At 51.9% G+C, this 13,249-nt stretch overlaps 2 protein-coding genes across 2 annotated transcripts; one reads left to right on the top strand and one right to left on the bottom strand.

Moving 5' to 3' along the window:
- Nucleotides 1-681: 681 nt before the first annotated feature.
- Nucleotides 682-1,741, bottom strand: LOC112903335 (vegetative cell wall protein gp1-like). The gene has a single exon (XM_025972579.1). The coding sequence runs from the start codon at nt 1,692-1,694 to the stop codon at nt 975-977; it is 720 nt and encodes a 239-aa protein (XP_025828364.1). The 5' UTR covers nt 1,695-1,741; the 3' UTR covers nt 682-974.
- A 6,842-nt stretch (nt 1,742-8,583) lies between these two features.
- LOC112903163 (cyclic nucleotide-gated ion channel 18-like) lies at nt 8,584-11,434 on the top strand. Its single transcript, XM_025972382.1, has 5 exons — nt 8,584-9,069; nt 9,213-9,425; nt 9,523-9,833; nt 9,974-10,085; nt 10,191-11,434. The coding sequence occupies exons 1-5, from the start codon at nt 8,584-8,586 to the stop codon at nt 11,289-11,291; spliced, it is 2,223 nt and encodes a 740-aa protein (XP_025828167.1). The 3' UTR covers nt 11,292-11,434.
- Nucleotides 11,435-13,249: the final 1,815 nt, after the last annotated feature.

The raw sequence follows: 13,249 nt of genomic DNA, 5'->3' as shown, positions 1-13,249 counted from the left end.
AGCTACTGAGTACCTTGATTCTTTGAAGGCAGCAGTGGCACTGCCACAGTGCCCAGGATTTCCAAGGGACAGGCGCCACAGCACGGCAGTACGAACGAGGACCGTGACGAGTGGTGATCATCAGAGCTTCATGGGGGTCCTTTTTCTGCCACCAGGTTACACGTCAATGGTCACTTGGTCAGGTACCAGCAGCTCCCAAAGCCCCGATCCGACCACAACAATACCAGAGACGCCCGAGTAGAACAGCTCCAACCTAGTCAATGCACGGGACACCTCTGCCATTCAGATGAATGTTACTACCTGACACCTGAGACGCTGACACTTGAGCCATGTGAGCTCGATCGAGTTCGTACCAGCGCAAGCAGGGGCACGCATCTAGCTGCCTCTCGCGCGGCGATCTCAGATGGGGTTTACTTCTAAAATTATAAGGCTTGTCTGCCCACTCTCCTTACAAAATGGAGCAGCGCACAACCACTCGACAGGCACCTACGTACGTCCCCACAAATTAACAACTAACCCCTCCTCGCCCGGATCCACGATCGTCCAATTTTAAATTCGAATCGTACGCATTTTGAAAAAGCGTCAGTTGGATGGTGCGAATTGGCCGGATTTGAGAAAAGATAGTGAATAAGAAAACTGTACTGGTTTTCAGTTTATAGTGTAGTAAGGATGAGTCATGAGTAGATGGCGATATACCCCATTATATGCTTGTGGTTAAAATATGTACCATCAATGGTAATATAAAAATTCTACATCACGACATCGTTTAGTGGATGGTTATGCCAAACATTCATAGATTGGTGCCAATCACACCCACTAAGAAGCTCCACTCAGAAAACATAAATAAAAAAAATAAAAAAAAGGTTCAACCTCATTTTCGATCTCAACCATTTTTTGCACATGGATCGATTATTTATGTACCTAACTGCGAGCCCGCCCATCATGATGCGACCCGTCACCATGGACCATGGTCCTCATCGCCGCCCGGCCCGGCCCAGGCCCGCCCGCCCAGGCCCGGGGCGGACCACCGCCACCGGCCGGCGCACCACGAACGCGCCCTCCGCGACGCCCATGGCGCACTTGCACCCGTACAGGTCGAGGAGCCCGACCACCCCGCCGGCGGACGCGATGGACCACCGCCGGCTGCCGGGCGCGCACGACGCCGACGCCGCCGGGGACGGGGACGGGAAGAGGCTGTCCATGAGGCGGCGATCGTTGTCGGGCCCCGCCGCCGCGGCGCGCTCCCTGGTGCACTCGGCGAGCGCCGCGGCGAAGGGGTCCGCGCCGGCCGCAGGCTGGCTGCTGCCGGCGCGCCGGCGGCGGGTCTGCTGGTGGTTCTTGTGGCGGGGCCGGGACGGCGGCGCGCGGAGGGGCGGGGGGAGCGGGAGCGGCGGCGTGGCCGGTGCGGGGGAGGAGGAGGCGGCCGCCGTGGCGCCGGCGACGGAGGGGAGGCGCGTCTTGGGGATGCCCGGGTGGTGCTCCCAGGAGAAGGGCACGGACGTGGCGGCTCGGCCGCGCGGGGACGGCGACGGCGAGGATGCCGCGGAGGAGACCGTGGAGAGCGACGAGGAGGAGGACGACGACGACGAGGAGAAGGTGCGGTGGCGGCGGTGCGCCGGAGCCGGGGAGGAGGGATCCGTCGCCGGCGTCGGCGGCAGCGGTGGCTGCGGCGCTCGCGTCTGGCCGGTCGGCATGGGTGGGGGAGCGGCGGCGCGCGGGTGATGGCCGGGCGGGTGCCGCTGGCGAGTTTGGTTGAGGTGTGGGGAAGGCGGGGACAGAGGAGGGTGGATAAATACGGTGGGCGGGTTTGCGTTTGGGTCCCTGTACTTTGTCGATATGTGGTGGTTTACCTTGAGTTTCCGTTTATTCTCCTATATGATATTTTCTTTTGGTTTTGGAGGGCAATGCAAGTTGCAATATTTTTCTTTAGAAATGATTAGGGGAGGGGCTCTACAACTGGTGCAACAATGGAGAAAAAGGGGAGGATGAATGAGAAGAAGAGGGAGGAGAAGGTGAAAAATGGAGAGATGGAGAAGCAAGAAGCAACTGAGCCTAAATCAATGTCTTTGTTCCGGTGTTCGAACCTGGATACATTTCACGCAAGCGCCTTGCTCACCCTCTTCCCCTTTCGAGAAACAAATGTTTTTAAATCTGCAAAAACATTTGACATCGTAAAGGTTTTTAATTCCTGCGAACCTTCTATGAAACTTTTCTATTTTATAGTTTTAAATCAGAAATGTGAACTAAAAACTGTGTAAAAGGCTGTAAGAATCCCTGTGAGAAACCTTTTATGTACAATTTACCTTTCTTGGAAAATTTAGCAACAACGTAACCGGCTATCACTCTACATAAAACAGATTGTGATGCATCATGCTGACACCCATATTACTCGAAGAAGAACAAGGCACACCCATTGAGCTGACAAATCTTCTTCTAAATCTGAACTAAAATCATGGGCTTAAAACATTGCAAACGACGCACTGATGCAGTGCCCAAAGGCAGATCCAGCAGCGGGGCTGGGGGCGCCAGCCCCCATCCCACCCCATCCCCTAAGTCCCTCTACAATTTCTAGCCATAAATGAAGAGGAGGAATACGAAAGAAGAAAGAAAAAGAAGAGAAAGAGGAGGAGAAACAATAAGGGGAAGATTAACAACCCCCCCCCCCCCCACCGACCCCCACACCCAATTGCCCTAGTTAGGAGCTACTAGCTATATGGCCATATTCAATTAGCGTTTGGTTTTTTATGATAACTGCCTGAAACTGCTGATTTTTTTACGTTAACTGTCGACGTTCAGATAGGGACACTGACGATGCACATAAGAAAACAAGTTTCCTCAGCCATTAACATTCAGCGATTCATCAGTTGCAGTCACCTAGATACGCATCATATTGTCAGGCTACACGTGGCTGTTCAACTGTAAAGCGAACGACAGTTAATTAGACGCCAGACTGATTCTGTTCCTTGTATATATGTAAACTGTGGTTACCAGCTACTAGCTAGGACTAGACGATGATGACTCTGTTCTTGTTTCCCGATTTTCTTGTGTGCATGCAGAACCGCAGATCAGCTGGTACGTAGTAGCTAGGACGCCGACAGTAGTTGCATGTACATGTACATATACATATACATATACATATATATATATATATATTGCCTCCGTTTCAAAATAAATGCAACTCTCAGTTCCCGAGAAATCAAATAATTTTAAATTTGATCAAATTTATAAAAAAATACTAACATTTTACACTTGATCTTTTACTTCCGTAGCAACGCCCAGGCACGAAACTAGTAACTAACTAATCCAGTACGCCACGTGTTATTATACTTGGTTACTCGTAAGGTCTCTTACTTTAATTGCACTACACTGTTTAATTTTACACTGATCCATTGCATGGTACGCATGGATATATTGTGCAGATAAGATCAACGGTTTCTCTGGCTGTGTCAGTCGCATACATAGGTAATGGAGACGTGTAGCGTTCTTGCCCGTAGAAGGCAGGCAGGACGAGTGGCTGGGCCGCAAGGCCGGCGGCCTTGTTGCTAGTAGCTTCTTCCCGGATTGCCGCGCTCGTGAGTGGTATGTGTACTGTACTCTAGGTACCTTACTTGCAGCCATGGCGTACGTATATGTGAGAAACACAAGCAAGAAGTAGAAGCAACGGTTGTTTTCTCTTGGGGAACAAAGAGTGGAAGCAAGCGAAACGGCCGTTTTCATAATTCATGTTGCTCGATCCGTTGCCCCCCCTCCTTCTCCATCCTCGTCGTCGTCTTGCGCGCGTCGTCGTCTTCGTTGATCCCTGCCGAGGAAGCTGGGGGCGGTGCGTTGAGCTGCCTGATCGAGTGACTGGTACACTGGCGTCGGATGCGCCGGACGGACGTCTGCTAGCTGCGTGCCTAGTGGGGCGTTGCTGCGGTCGCTTTAGCTTTTGCCCCAGGGGTTGGTGCGTGTGGTGGTGCCGCGGCAGCTAGCCGAGCGGCGTCGTCGTCGTCGTTTGCCGGCTGCTGCCGGCGCGGAGACGCCGGGACGGCCATGCGCGTGCGCGCAGGGCTGCAACCGTGCATGTGGTGGTAGGAGTAGTGGTGGGGGCCGGGACGCCGGACGCCATGCGAGTTCGTCGCTTGCTTTGCTGACTGATCATTGGCGCTGCACGCACGGCGGCGCTCCCTTTCCTTCCTCTGCTTTTTTTCTCGCTTTTCATTCGCTTCCTAGAATCCTAGATCGTTGTTCATATTTTGTGCGGGTGTTTGTCGATTTCGCTTTTTCCTTTTATTTTTTAGTACCTGCTTTTACTCTCCTTCCTCGTGTTGCTCCATCTGCTCGTGCTCAGCTCGAGAAGCGGATGCCGCGTCGTCAAATACGCGACGCATCATGCCTGCCTGCCCTCTTCTGCACGCCGTCGCTGTGTGAGCCTGCGTGCGGGCGCTCCTCGACCGGCAGAAAACCTCAAGCCGCAGCAGATCGATCCCTCGCCGTTCATCCTGTGCCACCCGACGGCGGCGTCGCATGCATGCACCCTGTCCCTGCCTCCCTGACCGTGACGGTTCTTCGATTCCACCGGCCGGTGCTCGCTCAGGCTCGACACGCGCCGCGCGCGCTCGCCAGTCACCAGTCACCGCGCAGCCGCATCCCACGGATCGGAGGTCGCGGTAGGCAGGATGCAGCCAGTGTCAACACATCATCTCCGTCCCATGGATCGGGGGTCGCCGTCGTCAGGCGTCAGCCGAGGAGGAGCAGGTGCTCGGGCTCCTTCAGACAGTGGCCGCATTGACGAATCGTCAGTGCACGACAAACTCCTTCCTGATCTGGCACTGGTAGCCGAACCACCCCTGCTTGGTTGCACGGCCAACCAGGGACAGCACAGCTATCTGTAGCCTTGTATACTTGTAGTTGTAGCATCATCAGACATCAGCTGAGCTGACCGGATCGACCAACTCCTGTCCGGACCAACTGCTGTGCTGCTACGGCCTACGGGTATCTGAAGATGGGACTGGGCATGCTCACATCAGGCAGGACCTTGGCCCCTTCCTGCAACAAACAACACGGTGCCTGATTCATCAGTTGACCTTGCAGTGCCTGCACTGCTGTCTGATCGCCAATCATCGTTTCGGCTCGTCAGCTCCGAGTTTGGTGAGTGATCCTTTTCCCCTTTTCAGAAACACAGCGCCACGCGCATGACTGATGAGGCTGCAGACGGTGCGAAACCGATCCGTCCCCTTCGTTCCTGTCGTTTGCAGCAGCTTTAGTTTTTTTTATGGGCGACGTGCGATCTAGACCAGGGATGGCAACGGGTTGGAAATACCTGGGTACCCGCGGATACCGTATCCGGTGAGCGCGGATACCGAATTTAGCGAAACCCTAAATTCGCGTGTGTGTGTATATATATATATAACGGATGTGGGTACGTTTTGCAATCCGTTGCGGATAATGGGTATGGGTTCAGGTATGGTTTTCAGGTCGTGGGTATGGATATCCGGAGTCGATATCCGCGTTGCCATCCCTAATCCAGACTCATGCGGCTGCGTCTCTGCTGCTACTGCTGCTGATCTCGACTCCTAACCTGAACCTGACTACGGTTCGGTCATTGGATATCATACTCTCCGCTTTTGGAACTGTAGGAAGAAGAATTGTCGCCATTAAGCTCTGCCGCTACTGGTTCTGCTCTTGCGTCTGTCTGGAGAGAGCTGAGGATCGTCTCCATGAGCATCACACTAACTCGTAAGGCGAGCACTGGAATCGCAGGTGTTAGATCCTCTGTTGCTGTCAGAGAAACAGGTTAGTGGTGGGATTAGTAACTGCCATTGCCGCTGCTTTCTTGAAGAGCTAATGCTCAATCACTGAACTCTCCGAAAGAACAGAAAGGGAATAGGGGAAGAAAACCAAGATTCGTGGCGCCCAACAACCAACCTAGCTAGCATGGACACTACTAAAGTAACTAGTTCCGTTTGGAGCTAGAAGAAGGATTAGCTAGTAACTTGGGGCCTCAATGGCCCTGCACTGTTGCACACTGATTACACATTCACTGGCCTATCAACTCGTGCTCCTGCACGGACTAATTAGAACTAATATAAAAATAAGATTTATAGCTAATAATTATAATTATCTATCTCACGCCCTCTTTCATCTATTAAATATTCTAACACATACTCTAAAATACATATTTATCATTATTGCAATAGATTTTATTTTGCATCACACCTCCATATGTGTTTGATATATATTTAATTGAACCATTTGTTTGTGAATTTGTATTCTTGCCTCTTCCATCATATATGAATACATGGTGACACGTATTGTGGGTAGTATTTTAAGTAAATAATAACATAAATAATATATTAATAATTATAGAAATAGTAATTTAGAATATTATATTGGTGCACTTTAATATCTCTACTATTTCTAAAGCAAATAATGATTTCTTAGTCCGTCAATCGGAATTCTAATTAGAACCCAGATAAATCATTCAAAATCTTAATCGGTACATGGACAAATCAATCAGAATCTTAATCCGAACCCGGACAATCAATGCCTCACACGGTCATGGCATGGTCTGTACATGAACTAAAAGAGCACAAAGTTGGTGGTCTTGTATAGGTTCGTCTAAAATTTATATTACCCGTAGCAACGCATAGGCACTGTGCTAGTTTGTTTTAATTATATAATTTAGATTCAATTTTAGGGGTTACTTGAACTTTTAATAATGACATAATTGGATACTTTATATGCAAGTTTAGAAGGTTATTTGCATTATTTTTATAATAGCATAGGTGGGTAATTTATACGAAGATTTTTAGAGGTTACTTTAGATTTTTTTTATTGGTAGAAGTGGGTAATTTAAATACTTAGGGGGTTACTTTAGTTTATTTTCATAATAGTAGAGGTGGGTAATTTATTAGAAAAGATAACAGATCCAATAACTATTATGATTAAAATTATCGGATTGATGGCCGGATGTTTCTGTTTTTTATAAAAATTTCAAAAATTTCCTAGAGTATCTACCTAGATGGCTTCACCTGAGGCTAAAAAAACCCTCCAATTAGTAATACTAAGACACTGTACAGAAATACGGTTCCTGGCAGTAGAACATACGCAATGATGGTTCTCCTCAGCTGGACAAATGTACTTGGCAGTTGACACACGCACAGCCGCTTTGAAGCCACGCTTGTCTTCCAGCCGCCGCTGCTGCGTCCTCCTCACGCCGTGTCCAAGTCTCCCAGCATTGCGCCACGCATGGATACGGTCAGGAGCTACCGGATTGCAGCTACAAACAGGAATGGAAATCGAGGCCTATTTGGATCCGCCGGATTCGAATTTAGTTCTTGTCATCAATTAAAAGTATTAAATATAGATTAATTATGAAATCAATTATATAAATGGAGGTTAATTCACGATATGAATCTATGAACTCTAATTAATCAATCATTAGCACATATTTACTGTAGCACAATATGGTCAAATCATGAACTAATTAGGTTTAATGAATTTATCTCGTGAATTAACTTCCATTTATGCAACTGGTTTTGTAATTAGACTATATTTAATACGTCTAATTGGTGTCCAAACATCCGATATAACGGAAAGCCCCCTCATCCAAACAGTCCCCGAGCTTCCCAATTGCTTCAGCTATTGACCAGCCATGAGTTGCAGGTTGTACATGAAGTGGTGATTCAGATCCGAACTATTCAGATCCACAAACGTAGAAGCAGGTTCTTAGTGTGGTTTTGGTAGCATTCAGTACAACCAACCTTTAACTTGTACAATATAATGAGTGGTCGATCCGAATACAAAAAATACCACTGTCAGTATCTGCAGATCTTCTCGCCACTTTGGAAAAATAAAGAGAGATTTTTTCTCATCTCAGCACTTGACTCTGATACTACTGATCGATTCTGCTCACCATGCGTAACACTGAAGAAACTGCCGTCTCCTCGAGCACCAGGGTGTGTAGCTTCTCTGTCACACGAGCATCACGCTCGCTTCTCTGTCGCTGTCAGAAAATCAAAACAAGTTCAATGGAGTGATTGAAAGCCTGACAGTTGACAGTGCTCCAATCACTTGTGCAGAACTGGGAAAGGATGGGCGCTTCAGTGAAGCGACGACTTGTCAGAAGACACGTAGTTTAAGGTCAATTACAAGACTTGTTCATGACCATTGGGCCTAAATTTGACCGAGAGGCATGCACTTTTATACTCGTGGGTTTGTTTGGGCTTTGGGCTAGAATAGAAACTCATACTGGGCCGAAATTTTTAGCCAGTTCATATGTTGTTACGTACGGTTCCCATGCCATGCAGTGCCGCCAGGGCCAGACATTGGCAAGCGCGGCGGCACACCCCCTGACTCCCACCATCTGTTCAACGAAACGCTGGGATCCCTCGCCTCGATGCATGGAGCTCCTGGCGCGCGCCAGCCAGCCATGGCTCCCCGCAACGCGCGGCCGCGCGCATGCACAAGACAAGCACGCAGCAGACACGCGCGCGCGCGCGCGCGCATGCCCGCCCTCCTCTGGTCCTCCTCTCTCCTCCCACCGTACCCCGCGCGCGCCACCTTCCCCGGCCCGCCTTCCCCCGTCCCACGCCCGCGCCCATGGCCGGCTTCATCCACCGCCGCATCCTCCCGCCGTTCCGCCGCCCGCCGCTGCCCTTCTTCCACCCGGGCGCCGGCGCGCCCGCCTCGGCGCTGCCCGGCGCCGCGGCGCGGCGCCCGTGGACGCCCCGCCGCATCCTCGACCCCGGCGACGACGTCGTGCTCCGGTGGTACCGCCTCTTCCTCGTCACCTGCCTCGTCGGCCTCTTCGTGGACCCGCTCTACTTCTACCTCCTCCACACCGACGGCCTCGCCGCGTGCGTCTCCATGGACATGGGCATCGGCGTCCTCGTCACAGCCGTCCGCACCTTCGCCGACCTCTTCTACCTCGCCCACATGATCCTCAAGTTCCGCATCGCCTTCGTCGCGCCCAGCTCCCGCATCTTCGGGCGCGGCGAGCTCGTCAGGGACCCCGACCAGATCGCCATCCGCTACCTCAAGAATGACTTCATCATCGACCTCGCCGCCATGCTCCCCATCCCGCAGGTAATTAAACAACAAGCTAAGCTACCTTCTCGTTGCACACTATTATTCCTTCGCAGGCAATCAATCTAATGCGTGCATTGGTATGGTACACGTGTCAAATTGTTCATCTCATCGTCGTCAACAATGGATCATCGTGCTTGCAGATGATCATCTGGTTCGTGATACCAGCCGTGAGCACGTCCTCGGCCAACCACACCAACAACACGCTCTCGATGATCGTGCTGATCCAGTACATCCCAAGAGTGTACCTCATCATATCCCTCAACTCCAAGATCGTCAAGGCGAGCGGCGTCGTCACAAGAACGGCCTGGGCAGGGGCTGCCTACAACCTGCTCCTCTACACGCTGGCAAGCCATGTATGCTGCTACAGTACATTTCAACCATGAAAAGGCCTCACCTTTAGTTTCTTCACATGGAATGATACACACATGGCATGTGTGTGTGTGTGTGCAGGTTCTTGGCGCTCTGTGGTACCTTCTGTCCGTTGAGCGGCAGTACTCGTGCTGGATGGAGGTCTGCACGAACGAGAACGGCACCACGGCAGACATCCCCAGATGCCTTATGACCTTCCTGGACTGCAAGAGCAGGGAGGACCCAGTGCGGCAGACCTGGCACAACCACAGCGCCATTCAGAAGCAGTGCATGCTCCCGGACGCCGAGTACGACTACGGGCTGTTCGCTGACGCCCTCAACCTGGATCGCAACGGCGTCGCCTTCATCGACAAGTACCTCTACTGCCTCTGGTGGGGGTTCCGGAACTTGAGGTACGATGACGATGATGATGCTGATGAGGGAGCTTTAATCCCTTTGGTATCTGACAGAGTTTTATGATCCATGAACTAGTTCCTATAGTGCAAATAAACCTGACAGTTCTGTCTATCTGTGTGCAATGCAAATCGATCAGTTCGTATGGGCAGAACTTGCAGAACAGCACCTACAAGGGGGAGACCGTCTTCTGCATTCTCATCTGCATCATGGGCCTGGTCTTCTTCTCACATCTCATTGGAAACATGCAGGTAGGTATTGCATATGTGTGAGTTGCATTCTTAGCTTTTCCTGAATAGTATCGCATCGATCATGCAGAGAACTGACAAATAATCCTTTGATCCTGCTGCATGCAGACCTACTTGCAGTCGATGACGGTGCGGCTAGAGGAGTGGCGCGTGAAGCGACGCGACATCGAGGAATGGATGCGCCACCGGCAGCTGCCGCCGGAGCTCCAGGAGCGCGTGCGGCGCTTCTTCCAGTACAAGTGGCTGGCGACGCGCGGCGTGGACGAGGAGTCGATCCTGCAGTCGCTGCCGCTGGACCTCCGGCGCGAGATCCAGCGGCACCTCTGCCTGGCCCTGGTCCGTCGCGTGCCCTTCTTCTCGCAGATGGACGAGCAGCTGCTGGACGCCATCTGCGAGCGCCTGGTGTCGTCGCTGAGCACCAAGGACGCGTACATCGTGCGGGAGGGCGACCCGGTGAGCGAGATGCTCTTCATCATCCGCGGCGAGCTGGAGAGCTCGACGACGGACGGCGGGCGGACCAACTTCTTCAGCTCCATCACGCTCCGCCCGGGGGACTTCTGCGGCGAGGAGCTCCTGACGTGGGCGCTCATGCCCAACCCCAGCCTCAACTTCCCGCAGTCCACGCGCACGGTGCGGTCGGTGACGGAGGTGGAGGCCTTCGCCCTCCGCGCCGAGGACCTCAAGTACGTCGCCAACCAGTTCAAGCGGCTGCACAGCAAGCGGCTGCAGCACGCGTTCCGGTACTACTCGCACCAGTGGCGCAGCTGGGGCGCGTGCTTCGTGCAGGGCGCGTGGCGCCGGTACAAGAAGCGGAAGCTCGCCAAGGAGCTCATGAAGCAGGAGGGGATCTACTACCAGGACGCCGACGAGGGCGGCGGCGGCGGCGAGGACGACGCCGACGCCGACGGGGCGGGGCCGCTCGGCGGCGGCGCCGTCGACGCAGACGGCGCGCCGTTGCTGGGCGAGTTCAAGGGCGGCGGGACCGCGGGGGACGGCGCCGGCGGCTCCGGCGCCGGGGAAGCGGGGGACGGCGGCTCCGGCGGCGCGCACCTCTCGGCGACGTTCCTGGCGTCCAAGTTCGCCAAGAACACCAAGCGCGGCGCCGCGCTGCACCACAAGCGGATCGAGGACGTGTCCACCATCAAGTTCCCCAAGCTCGCCAAGCCCGACGAGCCGGACTTCTCCTTGCACACCGACGACGTGCTGTGACTGATCGAGCCTGTGACTGTGAGTGATCATGAGCAGCGGCGCCGCCATTAGTTTTACATTGCCGCCGGCACGCGCACGTCGGTCGATCTCCTCCGATCCTCTTCCTCCTCTTGTTGTGATTTCATTTTGCCGGGTTGCTCGTGCAGGTGCATACACGCCATGCTAGCTAAGGCTGCAGTTGTATGATGGTGATCGAGAAGAAGCACGAGCCTGCAGTGTCACTGTAATAGCTAGCGTGTAGGTAGATGTGTACGTGTTGATGGAGTGGCAGGGCAACGTCGTTGTACTGTATACTAGTGCTGCTGATTTAGTGAAAATTGACCTCACTTTCAGTTCAGATGATCGATTTTGGATATGATTGTTGTTGCGGGATTGTGATCGATGTTGTTTCATATCCTTTATTTTCGCTTCTGACACCCCTCTAATTTCTCTCTCCTCCCAATCCAGTCAACATGTAGCAAACCCAATCATGTTGATGATCTACACTTTGTAAACGTTCGCTAGCTTGGCACCACGTGGCATGCCACGTCGGCGTCGGAAACTCGCGTGGCACGTTGGGATCCGGGATGGACCTCCTCAAATGGTTCAGGGACCTAAATATAACTAATACAACAGTAACAGTATAAGTTTGGGGACCTGTCGTGCATTCTACTCTTAATAAAATGTAGAGAATTCGGTAGTTTGACAACATAAGACTGATGCTAATTAATAGGCAGATCATGAAAAACTAATTTTTATGGACCAGAGTGGGCCTAGAAGTGCAGCATGGGTTGGGCTTAACTTGGCCCATGGTGGCTTGCAACATTTGAGTAAACCAAAAAAAAGGGAGCCAGCAGAAGCAACAATGGGTTTAGAGGCTTTTAGAGCTGCAACTCACCTTCCTATGCTTCCACTTCACATAGTGTACAATATACATTTTAGAAGTGCACAGTGCACTGCACCTTGACATAAACAATTTGATAGGATTTTTTTCCTCCAAAATGACGGCGAGAGATTTTGCAGCGGAAAAAAGAAATACAAATAGTACAGCGAACCTGGAGAGCAGTGGCAACACTAGACTAAACTTGATCATTTGTCGAGCCTGATTTAAGCCAAAATAAAATACCCAACGCTTCTTCCCCCGGCCCGATCCGACCACCGGGCTTAATTTTCTAGGCCGAGTTCGGCCCGACGCACGATAGAGTCGGGTCGAGTTCAGATCAGGCCGCGTAAAAACTGGCCGACTTAAATCACTCTCCATGCTGGAAAAAAAAATAAAGTGCAGGTTAAAAGATTCTCTCTCTCTCTCTTGCCATTGCTGTCAACCAATCTCCAACCATGAAATGCTCGTTCATTCATACATGTGAAACAAACGGAAAAAGAACAAGAAAAAAAACAAAATACAGGCATTTGTATTTATTTGGCCGCACCCATGCACACCACACGTTTTCAAGCTCGTCGTTCCCTCGCTATTCGCTAGAGCACTTGGCATTCCTCTCGGAATTCTATACACATGACACTGCGTGGAGTGCCGTGCTTGCATGGCTAAAGGCCTAGGTGGGCCCTCCGTCCGACGTGGGCTTGACGCGGCGGGAACCTTTTAATCCCTGGCGCTTTCCCAAGCCGACGTGGCGCGGGGCCCACTCTCGGTGGTCTGCTCTCTGAAGGCCAATCAGCTGTGGCCACTGCTAGTCTCTGCTTGCTCGCGCCATCCCTCCATGCTCTGCTCTGCTCTGCTCTGCTGGCGGTTAAAAAAATAAGTGAGGATAGAAAATGATCAGACGGATAACAGAAAGTCAAATCCAGAGAGGGATCGTGCATCTTGGTAAATAAAAACGAAAATAGAAAACAAAACAAACAGAGGAGCAGAGGGGGAAAAAAATCACCCAATCACGTACCCTCCTCATGTTCCTTGTGAGTATTTTAATTCCGTCCGTCGCCATCAATCAGTGCCCGGCGATTAAGTAACGTGGCGTGGC

Source organism: Panicum hallii, chromosome 8 (genome assembly GCF_002211085.1).
Source record: "Panicum hallii strain FIL2 chromosome 8, PHallii_v3.1, whole genome shotgun sequence".
Classification (NCBI taxonomy): domain Eukaryota; kingdom Viridiplantae; phylum Streptophyta; class Magnoliopsida; order Poales; family Poaceae; genus Panicum; species Panicum hallii.
The sequence above is the reverse complement of the archived record's forward strand: the minus strand, read 5'-3'. Positions and strand labels throughout refer to the sequence as shown.